This window comes from Hemiscyllium ocellatum, chromosome 17 (genome assembly GCF_020745735.1).
Source record: "Hemiscyllium ocellatum isolate sHemOce1 chromosome 17, sHemOce1.pat.X.cur, whole genome shotgun sequence".
In the NCBI taxonomy this organism is placed as follows: domain Eukaryota; kingdom Metazoa; phylum Chordata; class Chondrichthyes; order Orectolobiformes; family Hemiscylliidae; genus Hemiscyllium; species Hemiscyllium ocellatum.
Genome location: NC_083417.1, coordinates 54772705 through 54789883, shown reverse-complemented (window position 1 = coordinate 54789883; position 17179 = coordinate 54772705). Strand labels below are relative to the sequence as shown.

The 17179-nt window shown below is 39.5% G+C and overlaps 1 protein-coding gene across 1 annotated transcript in view; it reads right to left on the bottom strand.

Annotated features, from left to right (window-relative positions):
* Nucleotides 1-8695: 8695 nt before the first annotated feature.
* LOC132824081 (centrosomal protein of 72 kDa-like) overlaps nucleotides 8696-17179 on the bottom strand; it is a 49517-nt gene continuing 41033 nt past the window's right edge. Inside the window, exons 6-7 of the mRNA XM_060838351.1 lie at nucleotides 15173-15287; nucleotides 8696-8885 (exon numbers count right to left, since the gene is read on the bottom strand). Coding sequence (XP_060694334.1) covers nucleotides 8696-8885; nucleotides 15173-15287 — 305 coding nt within the window. The remainder of the gene's footprint in view (nucleotides 8886-15172; nucleotides 15288-17179) is intronic.

Below are 17179 nucleotides of genomic sequence, written 5' to 3'. Positions count from 1 at the left end.
TGTATTTCATCCCTTTTTTGCAACAGCTTAAAGTTAAGGAAAAAAAAAATAGTACAATTAACTCTTTAGAATGAATAGTTGATAGCTTATTTTATTTCACAGAGCTTGCACCAAATATATTTTTTATTAAACAGAATGGCAATGGATCATTCACTGTAGGTCCAGGAAACCTTCCTCCTCTTTCAACAGATTACAAAGTTCATATACAAAACAAGCTAGTTCTCAGATGCTTATAGATTGAGAAATCCTTTAAGAACTCCATCCCAATTGATATGGCTCTCCACCATTTTGTGAATATCAACATCTATGAATTGAATACACTGCACACAATAAATGTTCTGGAAGTGAGCCTTTGGCCTAGTGGTAACACTCCTGCCATGTCAAAAGGTGCAGGGTTTAGACCCCATTCCAGGCACTTGTTGGTAACTGGAGACAAATCTGGTTCTGAAAAGGGACATCATTTTAAAGTGAAAGCCAGGAGGTTTAGAGGGGATTTGAGGAAAAGCTTTTTCACCCAGAGGGTGGTGGGAGCCTGGAATGCACTGCCTGGGAGGGTAATTGAGACAGGAAACCACAAATGTATTTGGATGAGCTCCTGATGTGTCGCAACATTGAAGGCAATGGTCTAGTGTAGGTAGTAGTGTATTCTAGGTGGTATAAACGCAAAAGGCTTATGATTGTATGATTCTATAGTACAATTGGTAATCTCCACTTACCACCTCAATCCCCACCCAACTGTTACAAGGGGTGTGGAACCAAATAAAGCACTCCATAACCATTCCAGCAGCAAATATAAAGCTGGTTAGAATTCTAGAATGAACAATCACATCACATCCTGTCAGAGTGTTAGACAGCCTGTGAATCCCTCCACTGCTGCGATATATTCGCCAAGGAAGGCCTGTGAATCTACAACATATGTCACTTTAATTTTATTATCCATTGGGAATCAGTATGTTGTGTGAGTGGTCCATTATGAACAGGTGTTTCCAGAACGATGTAAAATAAGAATTCATTTACTCTTCCCCAACAAAACGTTTCTTCTAATCCTAAATTAACATATCCTAAAAGTGTTCCAATACAAAGCTCTTCACTGTGCCTTGGTACGTGTGATAATAAATTCAATTCAATATGCTATGCAGTATGCCATTCACCATATCACCCACCTTTTTGAGGAGGTTACCAGTGCTGAATTAGGGACAATTTTACATGATAGGACAGATCTCTGGACACACCAGAGGTTTTAAGCCCAGACTGGATTTGAATTTACAGTTCAAATATGAACCAACCATTGCACCACAATAATTTGTAGTTAATTTTGACGTAACATTTCCATCCATTTCAACTTGGGTGGTAGATAAGCTTTCTGTGGCAACTATTTCATTAAGAAAATTAAAATACCTACTTTTTAACAGTAATCCATGTTTCTCTTCATTAATCAATGCACAAAGTAGACCGGTATAACTAGAGATGGTTCTCCAATTATGAGACTTGTAACAAACACCCAGATTGGCAAATTGTAAACAATGTTTTTATTGACAATGATGCACAAAGTACATTTTGTTTTGTTCAGCGTAACTATTAACACTGCAGTTGTCATGTATCTAAGAGTACGTTACCACTGTGTAGGGTTTTATTTAAAGATTAAGATCAGTAATTGGGTTGCTCAGAGTTTGAGGTAACGCTGATTGTTTAACGTAATGGATGTGAGAGATCGGAATCAGCACCTGTGCATTTATCTCTGAACTTACTACATTCAGCACGACTGCCTGCCGTTATTGTTACTATTTTCCCTGTTCACCAAAACCGTATTTTCTTAGAAAAATCGCCTCCAAAAGATGGCAGACTCTATAAACTGTTTGAAACAAAATCGGAACATAACTAGTTCACACAAGATCACGCACAGTACCTAAGCGAACAGTTTGCAAAAGCTAAGGGAATATCTTCTTAAACCATCTCGTCAGACTTCCCGCCAAAGGCGTGGGACATAACTTACCCCTACAAAAGAGCAGCTCCGCCAGTCCAACCGTTAGGTAGAGCTAAATAAACTAGCTACTTCCTCTGCATTGGTCACTTTAATTCTTAACTGTGCGAAGTTAAAAATCAAACAACACCAGATTATAGTCCAACAGGTTTATTTGGGAAGCACGAGGTTTCGTAGCGCTGCTCCTCCATCAGGTTCCACAACCACCTGAAAAAGGAGCAGCGCTCCGAATACTAGTGCTTTCAAATAAATCTGTTGGACTATACCTGGTGTTGTATAATTTTTAAACTTTGTCCACTCCAGTCCAACACCGGCACCTCGAAGGCATTAGCGAAAATATCTGTCTGGTCTGGTTGGGGAGCTGATTGTGTTTCGGAGACAAGGTGCCAGACACATCCTGCGCTGGAGTTGTTCGATATGCCCGGTGGAAACCGAACCCATTGCTAAGGACTTTCTTTCCACGAAGTTGTCAGTCGCGTACAATAATACAAAAAACTTTGCTTTCCACCATCGCATGTCGAACAACATAGATGTTTTCTTTCTTTAAAAACACATGAAATCAGTTGTGACATGTTTAACTATGTAATGCATTTTCCTGAATTGCATTTACCTCGATTTGTTGATGGTTTCTCGATACCACTTATGGTTCATGCAACGTTTATTTGCTTTCGTGAGACAGTCGGTTTGAGTCCGTTTACTAGCCCCTCCCGAGACCCATCCAAACATTTTGAATAAAACCGTCCAGCAAGGCTCGAGCGCTGTGACAGCACGACGCAGGCGCACCCTCTAGCACGAGCGCGGCCTCCGCCTTCTACACATACCCGTCACCGGGAGCGGGACGCATCAGTTACAAGTGGTATCGGTCATGCATGTATAAACCGACTTTCTTCGAGTTGATTGAGATGACGATGTCACGTGAACTGCTTTCAGCTTTTTCATCTGTGTTAGCAGAAGGTTTTTATTTATCTTCAATACCAAATACTTAGGAGCACAAGTCAGGGTGGGAAGAGACGTAACCTGATTGCGATTTGGAGATGTCGGTGTTGGACTGGGGTGTACACAGTTAAAGATCACACAACACCAGGTTCTAGTCCAACAGGTTTCATTGGAAGCACACCAGCTTTCGGAGCGTCGCTCTTTCATTACTACTACCTCATGAAGGAGCATCGCCCCGAAAGCTAGTGTGCTTCCAATGAAACCTGTTGGACTATAACCTGGTGTTGTGTCATTTTTAACTTTTTACCTGATTGCGACAGACAGACTGAGGATCTGGGAATTTAAGGGAAGTGGAGGCGTGTGAAAAGGAGTCCTTTAATTAAGGTTTGTTGCAAGAGGTGAGTGGGAGAAGAAATAAGATGGCAATCAAGTGGTCCATTGGCACTGAGACAAATAGGGATGTGGCACAAGTGCAGGGAAAGAAGCCGATTGCTGAATAAGATTTGTCAGTATTTCTCGTCTTTAATTTTAAAGCTCATTTAAAGATTGTGTTTAAGTCTCTAATTCATTTTTTAATCAGAAAGCATGTTAGGTTTTAATAGGTTTATACTGATTCTCAGTATAATAAATAATTTTTACAGTTGTGGAATGGCTTTTCAGAAAGGCCAATATACGTGTAGTATATGTGAAGTCATGGTCATAACATTGTCCAAACGAATCTGTAGGGAACATAAGTGGTCGCACAAACTTGAGCTCTGGTTTCCAGGAGTTGAGAAGTGGCTAAAGGCACTGTTATGTATTCCACAGCAGGACAACTATATAGGAAGTGGTCACACAACAGACCAGAAGCCTTCGAACAAAGAGGGAATAGGAGTTTAATAAACTAGACAAGTAATGCTTGAATCCTCTGACCCTATAATATGGAACAATAAGTTAATAGGTGAACATGATTTGGAGATGCTGGTGTTGGACTGGGGTGTACAAAGTTAAAAATCACACGCAACCAGGTTATAGTGAAACAGGTTTATTTGAAAGCACTAGCTTAGGTACCTTTTAAATCGTTCCTCTCTCACCCTAAACTTATGCCCTCTAGTTCTGGACTCTCGCAATCCAGGGAAAAGACTTTGTCTATTTACCCTATCCATGCCCCTCAAGATTTTATAAACTGTTGTGGTTCTGTTCCCCGAGCTGGGAATTTGTGTTACAGACGTTTCGTCCCCTGTCTAGGTGACATCCTCAGTGCTTGGGAGCCTCCTGTGAAGCACTTCTGTGATCTTTCCTCCAGCTTTTGTAGTGGTTTGAATCTGTCGCTTCCGGTTGTCAGTTCCAGCTGTCCGTTGCAGTGGTTGGTATATTGGGTCCAGATCGATGTGCTTATTGATTGAATCTGTGGATGAGTGCCATGCCTCTAGGAATTCCCTGGCTGTTCTCGGTTTGACTTGTCCTATAATAGTAGTGTTGTCAAAGTCAAATGCATGTTGCTTGTCATCTGTGTGCGTGGCTACTAAGGATAGCTAGTCGTGTCGTTTCGTGGCTAGTTGGTGTTCATGGATGCGGATCGTTAGCTGTCTCCCTGTTTGTCCTATGTAGTGTTTTGTTCAGTCCTTGCATGGGAATTTGCTCATGAGCAAAACCAATGTAGTGTACAAAAGATCACAGAAGCGCTTCACAGGAGGCTCCCAAGCACTGAGGATGTCACCTAGACAGGGGACGAAACGTCTGCAACACAAATTCCCAGCTCGGCAAACGGGACCACAACAACAAGCACCTGAGCTACAAATCTGCTCACAAACTTTGAATTTTATAAACTTCTGTAAGGTTCTCTCCCCCCCCCGCCCCACCCAGCCTCTAATACTCCAAGGAAAACAGCCCCAGCCATTTCACCCTACAGCTCAAACTTCCCAACTCTGGCAGCATCCTTGTAAATCTTTTGCGAACCCTTTCAAGTTTCATAACATCCTTATAGGAGGGAGACCAGAACTGCACACAATATTCCAAAAGTGACCAAACCAATCTCCTGTACAGCTGCAACATGTCCTCCTGTACTCAATGCTCTGACCAATAAAGGAAAGCATCCCAAACACCTTCACTATCCTATTTACCTGAGACTCCACTTCTAAGGAACTACAAATCTGCACTCCAAGGTCTCTTTGTTCAGCAACGTTCCCCAAGACCTACCATTAAGTGTATAAGTCCTGCCCTGATTTGCCTTTCCAAAATGCAGCACCTCGCATTTATCTAAATTAAGCTTTAGATAAATGGATTTAATCATCCAAAGATGTACAAGTCAGGTGAATTGGCCATTCTAAATTGCCCACAGTGTTAGGTGCGTTAGTCAGAGGGGAAGTGGGCCTGGGTGGGTTGCTCTTCGGAGGGTTGGTGTGGACTGGTTGAGCCTGTTTCCACACTGTAGGGAAACTAATCTAATCAAACAAAATGTGCTGAAGGATAGAAAACAGGGTAAATGTTAATGGATATTTTTCAAGCAGAAAGGAGGTTTTTAGTGGAGTTTTACAGGGTTCATATTGGAATGCTTACTTTTTCTGATATAAGTAATCCAGATGTTAGGATGCAGGAGACAATTTAAAAGTTTACAGATGCTATAAAGGTTTGGAGAATGCAGCAATCAGTAATATGACAGTCTGCAAACTATTTAAAATACAGAACTGAACTTTTCTTCATGATCATGTAGATTGACCTTAAGATGTAGGAGCAGAAATATACCATTTGACTAAGTCTGCTCTGCCTTTCTGTCCTTGCTTCTGTATATGAATTTTAATTAATTACTCAAACTGAATTTGCAATTTGGTATCAGGTGACTACATATTTGATTGCACAGTTGCACAGAACACTTCTTTTTCATCTGTTTGCCAAAGAGGTCAGGGATTCCATTCTTGCATGTACTGCTTAATCTTACCTTTTTTTCCAAATGGCCTAAGACACTGAAAATGAAAACCATAAGATTCTATTGACAGTACAAGTTCAGAACAGTAAAGATCTGAATTTTATAGGTGTGGGAGCAAGACAGCTCATCGATTACTCGACCCTCTGAAATAACTGTTAGTCCTAATCCAACCAACATTTAACAAGGACTACAGTATTAGAAGGTGGATAGTATAGTATTTGACCAATTGGCTTAAGAAGCTCATTGATCCATTAATTTTTTTTAAATTAGTAGACTGTCAATTTCAAGTTTTATGGGGAACAGATCAGGGAAGGCAGGACATCATTGGACTAGCAACTTATATTTTACGTGCCTCTTCACCCCCTCCCACCCTGGTGAGTGGGTTATAAAAGCCAGATCCGAGAAACAGCAGAAATATGACTCAACGTGATTTTGCCTCAGAAGTTTTTATGTCTTTAGAGTCATAAATCTATTTTTGCAAGCTTGTTGCAGCACCCTGTTTCACCCATTCCTTATGACTGTTTATGTTCTGGTATTATGATCCATGTATGAAAAAATGATTAGTGAATTTTGCATGTGTATACTGTTCATTCTTCATTCCCTCATAAAAGTAGCAAAATCCTTATATTAAGGCAACTTTGTGTCATCTTAAAATTGGTTGAGTTTGAGATTGCTCCAAAAGTTCCAGTAAGATTTTATTTTAAGCAGTGAAATGATTTTAAATCTTTATTAACTAGGCAATATGACTGTTGCTAGGTTTTTGAAGAACCAGCAACAATGGATTTATTAAAGATCCAAACCACATTGTTTTATGGCTACAGCAGACAGCTTAAAAATAAGCTACATTGTCAATTTTGTGGGATATGGACCCCATCTAAATAAAACATTGCATTTACCAACAACTGCAATTTGGACTACATGGGACACAAAATTTAAAACTTAGAAAATATTTTATTTTTAAATATCTTGAATCTACAAAAGATATTTAATTTTTCAGTCATCAATCAGACAATTTCAATTCCCAAGAAATTTACACACAAAAATATAAATAAAATGTATTTACATCTACAAGTGCACAGATATCGCAAATATTTTCATAGGATCAAACAACATAAATAGGAGAAATGATCAAATGTAAAAATAAATTTAAGTGATAAAAAATCTCTACCAAATAAGAGCACTCATTTTGGTTCAGAAGCACTTCAGCACAGAGCTAAAAAAAACACCTTTACAGCAAAACTTATACATCAGGAAACAAAATAGATGGTATGGAAAATACCAACTGTTGCATCTAAATTAGCTTTTTTGAGGCTGGGGCACATCCTTCATTCTTAAAAGGGGGCTCATTATTCTACAACTCAAGCATGATCCACCAAACTTGAGTGCTTGATACTTACATGACCTTTTCTCAGAGCTAATCAATCTTGGAATAATGAATGCAAAAATTTACCTATAAGACAAAAACATGTGATGTCTATAATACTACAAACTAAAATAAACAGGAGAGAGAAAAAAATTAAATGTAACTTGAAACTAACTCAAAACTTATTCTGACTCATTTAATGATCATTTTCTTGTACGAGTTTATACAGATAGGCTTCTAATTTTCAAGATGATATGAAAAATGTAACTGGATAATCAAAACAGAATTAACTTAAAATATTTTAAGCAGTTTAGTCAGCACTAAAATCAAGAAACAAATTGTAACAAATTTGTTTTATGAAGACTAGCACAAACAACTCTACTAAAAGCAGAATAGTCATTGATCCATGAACAACTGAAATAACACAAGAATTTGATGCAAAAGCTGAGATTAGACTCAAATAATCATAATATTCATAATAAAATATTGATTAATATGCTATTGAAATGAAGTGGAAAGGAATGTAAATGTACATAAAGGATAAAAGCTTATTGTTTTTTGCAAGAGTCTTGCAACCAGAACTATTTCATGAACTAGATTAATAAATTAAACATGATGATGAATTGCATTTAGTGTTCCAAACATCCCATTATCATTTTAGATATATGTAATATATATATATATATAAGTGTCAGGAAGTCTGAACATAATTAACACTTCCAAAAAGGCAGGCAAGCCAAGATTTCAAAGAGCAAAATACTGAGGATGCTGGAAATCTATGATAATTATCTGTAATGAGGAAGTTAGGGTTAATGCATCAGATCACTCACCCTCTTCCTCTTGCCACGGATATTGTCTATTCAACCCTGTAATTCCAGCACTGCGTGCTTGTTTCACTCAATAATTGCTGTGATTTTCACAATGAGGTGCTGTCGCTTCTAAAGGTTCCACTGACAATATTAGTCTTTAAATCCACACAAATTGTTGACCAAATGTGTGGATAACAATTAATGCAAAGCACAATGACATTCCATCAAATTTGCAAATTAATCCTATTCTTTGCAGAAGTAATACATTGATCCATACTTCACTGTAAGTTAAAACACAACTATGTAACTGAAAATTGTTACAAAATAACACAAACAAATTCAGCTGAAATATTAGGATTACTTCACAAGAAAGGCACTCATCACTGGGGATTAAATATTGCTACGATGTATTTAGGTTTTGAACATGTACAGTCCGCAATCTAAATGTATTAATTCTAATAATGTCACAATAACAATACATTACACATATAGCATAACTGTACATGTTTATTTCAAAGTAGCCTAGACTATTTATTAACATAGCATATTTATTTTACAGTTTAATTCCAAATACTGCTGAAATGAGACACTTCATAGTTTAAAAAAAACACAAGATTAGCTCAAATACAATTTCTGACAAACACTAATTTAATTAGAATTAGGCATTTTGAGTTTAGTTACTGTATTATACAGCAGTTTTATTACAGTATATCTGAGGTACTGTGATAGCTACGTTTAGATGATAAGGGCAATTCTGTGATTTCTGAAGGTGGGAGTTTACTCCATGCTTTCGTCCGATGAGAATTATGATGGTATGGTGCATCATTGTTTTGGCCAGCACTAGTTATGTTCAGCTGCTGCTGTAGGTAATTATTGGTAGATACTAGAGATCTAGGAACAAGACAAAAATTAGTTTACCAGAACATAAATAATCTCGCATTTAGAGTCCTAGAGAGGTACAGTATGGAAACAGACCCTTCAGTCCAACCTGACTATGTCGACCAAATATCCCAACCCAATTTAGTCCCACCTGCCAGCACCCAGCTCATATCCCTCTAAACCCTTCCTATTCATATACCCATCCAAATGTCTCTTAAATGTTGCAATTGTACCAGCCTCCACGAGTTCCTCTGGCTCATTCCATACCCGTACCACCCTCTGTATGAAAATGTTGCCCGTTAGGTATTTTTTTATATTTTCCCCCTCTTATCCTAAACCCTCTAGTTCTGGACTCCCCGACCCCAGGGAAAAGACTTTGCCTATTTACCCTATCCATGCCCCTCTACTGGAGAAAAACTTTAAAATGTCCATCTTTCCTAAGTAAAATGCATTTAAATTACAACCAAAAGTTATAAATCAATAAAAGCATAGTAAAATATTGTTATTTTTGGCTAATGATACATTTTAGTACTAAATTATTACACTAATTGAATTCCTGAACAACGGAATGAGTTTATCAAATAAGTTGTGGGATCATCAAAGAGGAAGATAACATTACAACCCCTCACTTAGTTAAGTGATTTCAGTCCCTGGAACAGAAGTAGAAATGCCACCGCAGATGCTGATCAATATTCCAGCAAGAATTGCCAGCTGATGTTAACTGGACAAAGACAACATTGAGCTAATCACATATTTTATTCAAGTTTTGTTTTCCATTTTAAGTCCTCTTACTTGAAAAATTAGTTCCAAGTATAACTATTTGCACCTTTTGGCAGACAAGCTTTGCCATACCATTTCCTCATGCCATCAATGACTGTTATGAGGTGCAAGAAGTGAGCCAGTGCAGTCTGCAGTAAATCCACATTTATCTTTTCTCCCCCAATTGAGGAAGCATGCGGTTCTTGTTTATCAGCACCCTAAAAATGCAATACCCTGTACTCAGACACTGCAGTTAACATCTTTCATCCTACTATTTTAAAGTGATGACCAGTTGTTGTATCATAAATCCATTTCCTTTTTAAAAATTACTACCAAACATTAAGACTGAAACAAAACTCTGTATAAAAGGCTTTAAGACCATAAGACATAGGACTGGAGGTAAGGTCATTCAGCCCATCGAGTCCACTCAGCCATTTAATCGTGGATGATGGGCATTTCAACTCCACTTACCAGTATTCTCCCCATAGCTCTTAATTCCTTGTGACATCAAGAATTTATCAATCTCTGCCTTGAAACCATTTAGCGTCCTGGCCTCCACTGCACTCAGCGGCAATGAATTCCACAGGCCCACCACTCTCGCTGAAGAAATGTCTCCGCATTTCTGTCTGAATTTACCCTCTCTAATTCTAAGGCTGTGCCCACGGGTCCTAGTCTCCTCACCTAAAGGAAACAATTTCTTAGCATCCACCCTTTCAAGCCATGTATTATCTTGTAAGTTTCTAATGGACCTCCCCTTAATCTTCTAAACTCAAATGAATACAATCCCAGGATCCTCAGCCGTTCCTCGTATGTTAGACCTGCCATTCCAGGGATCATCTGTGTGAATTTCCGCTGGACACGCTCCAGTGCCAGTATGTCCCTCCTAAGGTGTAGGGCCCAAAACTGGACACAGTACTCCAAATGGGGCCTAACCAGAGCTTTATAAAGGCTCAGTAGCACATCGCTGCTTTTATATTCCAGCCCTCTTGAGATAAGTGACAACATTGCATTCGCTTTCTTAATCACGGATTCAACCTGCATGTTTACCTTTAGAGAATTCTTGACTAGCACTCCCAGATCCTTTTGTACTTCAGCTTTATGAATTTTCTCACTGTTTAGAAAGTAGTCCATGCTTGTATTCTTTTTTCCAAAGTGCAAGACCTTACATTTGCTCACGTTGAATTTCATCAGCCATTTCCTGGACCACTCTCCCAAAGGTCTAGATCCTTTTGCAGCCTCCCCACTTCCCCAGTACTACCTGCCTGTCCACCTAACTTCGTATCATCGGCAAACTTCGCTAGAATGCCCTCAGTCCCTTCATCCAGATCATTAATATATAACGTGAACAGCTGCGGCCCCAACACTGAACCCTGCGGGACACCGTTTGTCACCGGCTGCCATTCTGAAAAAGAACCTTTTATCCCAACTCTCTGCCTTCTGTCAGACAGCCAATCCTCAATCCATGCCAGTAGCTCACCTCGAACACCATAGGCCCTCACCTTACTCAGCAGCCTCCCGTGTGGCACCTTATCAAAGGCCTTTTGGAAGTCCAGATACATGACATCCACTGGGTTTTTCTGGTCTAACCTACTTGTCACCTCTTCAAAGAATTCTACCAGGTTTGGCAGGTACGACCTCCCTTTACTAAATCCATGTTGACTAAATCCATCCGACCCTGCTCTTGCAAGAATTTAGAAACCTCATCCTTAACGATGGATTCTAGAATTTTACCAACAACCAAGGTTAGATTAATTGGCCTATAATTTTCCATCTTTTGTCTTGATCCTTTCTTGAATAAGGGGGTTACAACAGCGATCTTCCAATCAACCGGGACTTTCCCTGACTCCAGTGACCTTTGAAAGATCTCAACCAACGCCTCCGCTATTTCCTCAGCCACCTCCCTCAGAACTCTAGGATGTAGCCCATCGGGGCCAGGAGATTAGTCAATTTTAAGACCTTTTAGCTTTTCTAGCACTATCTCTTTTGTAATGGCAACCATACTCAACATAGCCCCCTGACTCCCTTTAACTTTTGGGATATTACTCATATCTTCCACTGTGAAGACAGACGCAAAGTACTTATTAAGTTCTCCATCCATTTCCTTATCTCCCATCACTAGCCTTCCAGCATCAGTTTGAAGTGGCCCAAGGTCTACTTTTGCCTGTCGTTTGTTTCTTATGTATTGAAAGAAACGTTTACTATCATTTCTAATATTACTGGCTAGCCTACCTTCATATTTGATCCTCTCCTTCCTTATTTCTCTCGTTGTTATCCTCTGTTTGTTTTTGTAGCCTTCCCAATCTTCTGATTTCCCACTGCTCTTAGCCACTTTATAGGATCTCTTCTTTTTCTTTCATACATTTCCCGACTTTCTTCGTCAGCCATGGCTGTCTAATCCCTCCCCAGATAATTTTTCTTTTCTTGGGGATGAACCTCTGTACAGTATCCTCAATTATACCTACAAACTTCTGCCATTTTTGCTCTACTGTCTTCCCCGTTAGGCTCTGCTTCCAGTCGATTTTCGTCAGTTCCTCTCTCATGCCCTCGTAATTACCTTTATTTAATTATAACACCATTACATCCGATTTTGCCTTCTCTCCTTGAAACTGCAGACTGAACTCTACCATATTATGATCGCTGCTTCCTAAATGTTCCCTTACTTTAAGTTCTTTTATAAAGTCTTGTTCATTACATAGCACTAGGTATAAAATAGCCTGCTCCCTTTTGGGCTCCATGACAAACTGTTCCAAAAAGCCATCCTGTAAGCATTTCATGAATTTCTTTTCTTTGGATCCACAGGCTATGTTATTTACCCAGTCTACCTGCATATTGAAGTCCCCCATGATCACCATGACCTTGCCTTTCTGACATGCCTTTTCTATTTCCCAGTACATGTTGCGCCCCTGGTCCTGACCACTATTAGGAGGTCTGTACATAACTCCCATTATTTGCCTTTGTGGTTCCTCAATTCCACCCACACAAACTCCACATCATCTGACCCTATGTCGTTTAGTGTCATAGATTTAATTTTGTTCTTAACTAATCAGGCCACCCCGCCCCCTTTGCCCACCTCCCTGTCTTTTCGATAAGTTGTAAAAATTAGTAAAAGTTGTTTAATTAGTAAAAAACATATACATTATATTTAAGTGAGTATAGAATATAGAAAAATAGAATACAGAAAGCATGTTTAGTAAGTTTGCAGTTGACAACAAAGATCGGTGGTATGGTGGACAGTGAAGAAAGTTATCTAAGATTAACTGGGTCAATGCGCTGAACAATGGCAAATGGAGCTTAATTTGGGTAAATGCGGGATATTACATCTTGGAAAAACAAAGACAAAAATTATACAGTTAAAAGTAGAGCCTTGGGCAGTGTTGTAGAACAGAGACCTGAGGTTCAGGTACATTAATCTTTGAAGTTTGCATCACATATAAATAAGGTGGTTAAGAAGGCATTTAGCATGCTTGCCTTCATTGCTCAAACCTTTGAATAAAGGAGTTGGGACTTTACATTGAAGGTGTACAGGACGTTGGTGAGGCCTCTTCTGGAGTACTGTATCCTAATCTGGTTACCCTATCATAGGAAGGATTTTATTAAGCTGGATAGGGATCAGAAGAGATTTTCCAGGATGTTGCCGGGAATGGAGGGTTTGATTTATAAAGAGAAGCTGGATGATTTTCACTGGAGCGAAAGAGGTCGAGAGATGACCTTATAGAAGTTTATAAAATAAGGAAGGGTATAGGTAAAGTGAATAGCAGGTGCTGTGGTTCTGTTCGCCGAGCTGGGAGTTTTTGTTGCAAACGTTTCGTCCCCTTTCTAGGTGAAATCTTCAGTGCTTGGGAGCCTCCTGCCTTTTCTATAAGGGGAGGTCCATTATATAGTGTCTAGGTCGATGTGTATGTTGATAGAACTTGTGGATGAGTGCCATGCCTCTAGTTTCGTGGCTAGTTGGTGTGTATACATACACATACATACATACACATATACATACACGACCAGCTATCCCTAGTAGCCATACACTCAGATGACAAACAACACAAATTTGACTGGGACAACACCACTATTATAGGGCAGGCCAAACAGAGAACAGCCAGGGAATTCCTAGAGGCATGGCACTCATCCACAAATTCTATCAACAGACACATCGACCTAGACCCTATATACCGGCCACTGCAGCGGACAGCAACTGACAACCGGAAACGGCAGATTCAAACCAGTATAAATGCCGGAGGAATCAGCACAGAAGCGCGTCACAGGAGGCTCCCAAGCACTGAAGATGTCACCTAGAAAGGGGACGAAACGTTTGCAACAAAAACTCCCAGCTCGGCGAACAGAACCACAACAACGAGCACCCGAGCTACAAATCTTCTCACAAACTTTGAATAGCAGGTGTCTTTTCCCTAAGGGAATGGATTTCAAGATTGGGGACATATTTTAAAGTGAGAAGAAAAGATTTAAAAAAAAGACATGAGGCATTTTTTTTTAAACAGAGTGGTTTATGTGTGGAATGAACTTACAGAAGCAGCAGTGGTTGCAGATACAGGTACTTTTAAAAGAGGTTTAGGTAAGTACAAGAATAAGAAATGTTTGGAGGGAAATGGATCAAACACAGGTAGGTGGGATTACTTTAGTTTGGGACTATCTTGGTATGCTTCCCCCACCTTACCCCAGTTCCAAACTTCCAGCTCAGCACTGTCCCCATGACTTGTCCAACCTGCCTATCTTCTTTTCCACCTATCCACTCCCCCCTCCCCCCCGACCTATCACATTCATCCCCTTCCCCACTCACCTATTGTACTCTATGCTACTTTCTCCCCACCCCCACCCTCCTCTCATTTATCTCTCCACCCTTCAGGCTCTCTGCTTGTATTCCTGATGAAAGGCTTTTGCCCGAAATGTCGATTTTACTGTTCCTTGGATGCTGCCTGAACTGCTGTGCTTTTCCAGCATCACTCTAATCTAGACTCTGGCTTCCAGCATCTGCAGTCATTATTTTTCCCGTATGGACTAAAGAGTCTGTTTCCATGCTATATAACTCTATGATTAGTAATAAAAATGAAGTCAGAAACTGGAAACCTGTAGTGATGAAACAAATAAAACATTTTCACAAATATCTTTCATTAGAACAACTGGTGGTGACATCTTTACCGCAATTCAGCTATGGCATAGTATTCAATATTGAAATGGTTTCCTATTAAACTGTAAATATGTTGAAGGTATTTTGCAATTTACAGCAAATTAAAAAAAAACCAAAAAAAACTTTAAAACATTATAAATTGTTTCAGTAGTTTTAAGGTACTATTGTGACATTAGGTAAAGAAAAGACTATTGCAATTAAAGCTTTGATGAAATAACGTTCACAGTAAAGTCCAAGTAAGTTCTGACCTTACTGTAATACTATCCCAATTCCTAAATTATCAATCAGGTATTATGATAGATGTTTGTTAACAACTTCAGAAATAGGAAGAAGAAATCACATTACATGTTTAGTTAATATAATACATCATTATATATGTTAACATTCTTCATGATTTTATTACCTGTGACTCTCCTGTAACATGGTGACAGTTTCTTGTAATTTGCTGTATTGTTTTATTTGCTGATTCAGGTATTCAACCTCCAAATTTAGTCTTTCGTTATCTTTCTGCAAGTCCTCTATGAAAATACAACAGAATGGCAGCAAAAATTTCAAACAATTTTGTTAAAACAAGTCATCACTGTTCCTTGGTAGATGAAAATCAATATAAAAAAATGTAGTCATGGGTTGAACATGGTTTTTTTTTTAAATTAAAGTACTGTCTATGCTTTTACATAACCACTTAATTGTAAAATCCTTAATGTTGTACAAATTTCCTTAATTGTTACGCAGCTATGTGGACTGGTAGTTAAGAAAATATACGGGACTTTTGGCTTTTTTAAGGAGACACAAATATAAAATCAACATGGTCCTGTTAAACCTTTACACATGATCAAATAGTTCAACTGAAGAAGGGTCTCCAATTCCAAGCAAGCACACTTTAGCGAGGATGTCAGTTCCTTAGAGAATGTATAGAGATGGTACACCAGGATGATACAAAACACTTCAGTTATGGGGATCAAAAAGAAAATTTGTTGGGAAAAAAACTCAGCAGGTCTGGCAGCATCTGAGGAGAGAAAACAGAATTAATGTTTCAGATCCAATAACCACTCTTCAGAACTGACTATAGCTAGGAAAAGGTTGGTGCAGGCAAACCTCAATTATCTGAATACTGATTGTCCAAATTTTGGATTATCCGAAGATTTTGAGGTCCCACAAAAATGTAACATCAAAAGAGGTAAATGAATTTGATTTACCTATACTGAAGAACATGTGAAAATGCTGGCAAAAACAAAGGAACACAAGCAGCTCAAGCATCAGTGACTGTAAAGGTAAAGGTTGTTACATAGCCCTTTGCAAAAGTAAGTGTTTACAGGATACTCCTGTTGCTTTCATTTAAAAAAAAGACTGAGAATGGAAACACATGTGCGAGGCGGTGCTTCTGTCTTTCTATCATGAGGATGAATTCCTGGAAACTGATAGATGTTCTTGCGATTGTAGAAACTTTTCAGGAACTTGTTTAATGCTGGGATTTGATATACAGTATTTGTGTGATGGTAGTCCTTTTCATTTTAACCTGTAATCTGCAGACTGCAAGGATTAGTTTGTTGAAATGGCAGACTCAATAAAATTATAGATTTAAACAAATTCTCCAGTTGAGTACAGTGTTAGATCATTATGGCTCCATTGTTTAAGATAAAATCAATTATCCAAATAATAGATTATCAAAACAAAATAATGCCCATGTACCTCGTTCAGATAACTGAGGATCCTCTGTATACATGAAGATGATGGGGTGGGGGAGGGGTGAAATAAACAAGTGGTGGAGATGGAGCCCAGATGGAGATGGACAGCGCTCGTGAGAGCCCAACAGAACGAGAGAGAGAGTGCCAGTGACAGCTAGAGTGCGCAAGAGAGAGCGAAAACGAGAGAGCCAGAGCAATCGCAAGGGAGTGAGTGAATGCAAGAGAGAGCAAGAGCACGTGAGATAGAGAGCGAGGGCGCAAGAGAAAGCGCGTGGGAGTGAGAAAGACAGTAAGAGAGAGCGTGCAAGAAAGCAAGAGAGAGTGAGCGCAAGACAGAAGGAGAGCGTGAGAGAGAGCAAGAGTGCGAGTGAGAGAGAGAGAGAGAGCTCACAAGTCAGAGAAAGACCGACGGAGAGCGAGAGAAGGCCAGCGCATGACAGGCGGGGGGAGGAGAGCGAAAGAGAGAAAGACAGCGTAGAAGAGAGCAAAAGAGAGAGCGCAGGAAAGAGTGAGAGCACGAGAGACCGAGAGAGAACAAGCGAGTGAGACTGAGTGCACACGAGAGCGAGCACAGTGGTGAGAGATAGGTCATGCGAGAGAGAAGGAGAGTGAAAGAGTGTGAATGAGAGCAAGAGAGAGAGAGAGAGCGAGTGAAAACAAGCGCAAGAGACAGAGACAGTGTGCAGAAGAGCAACAGAAACAATGCGAGCGAGTGCGAGAGCAAG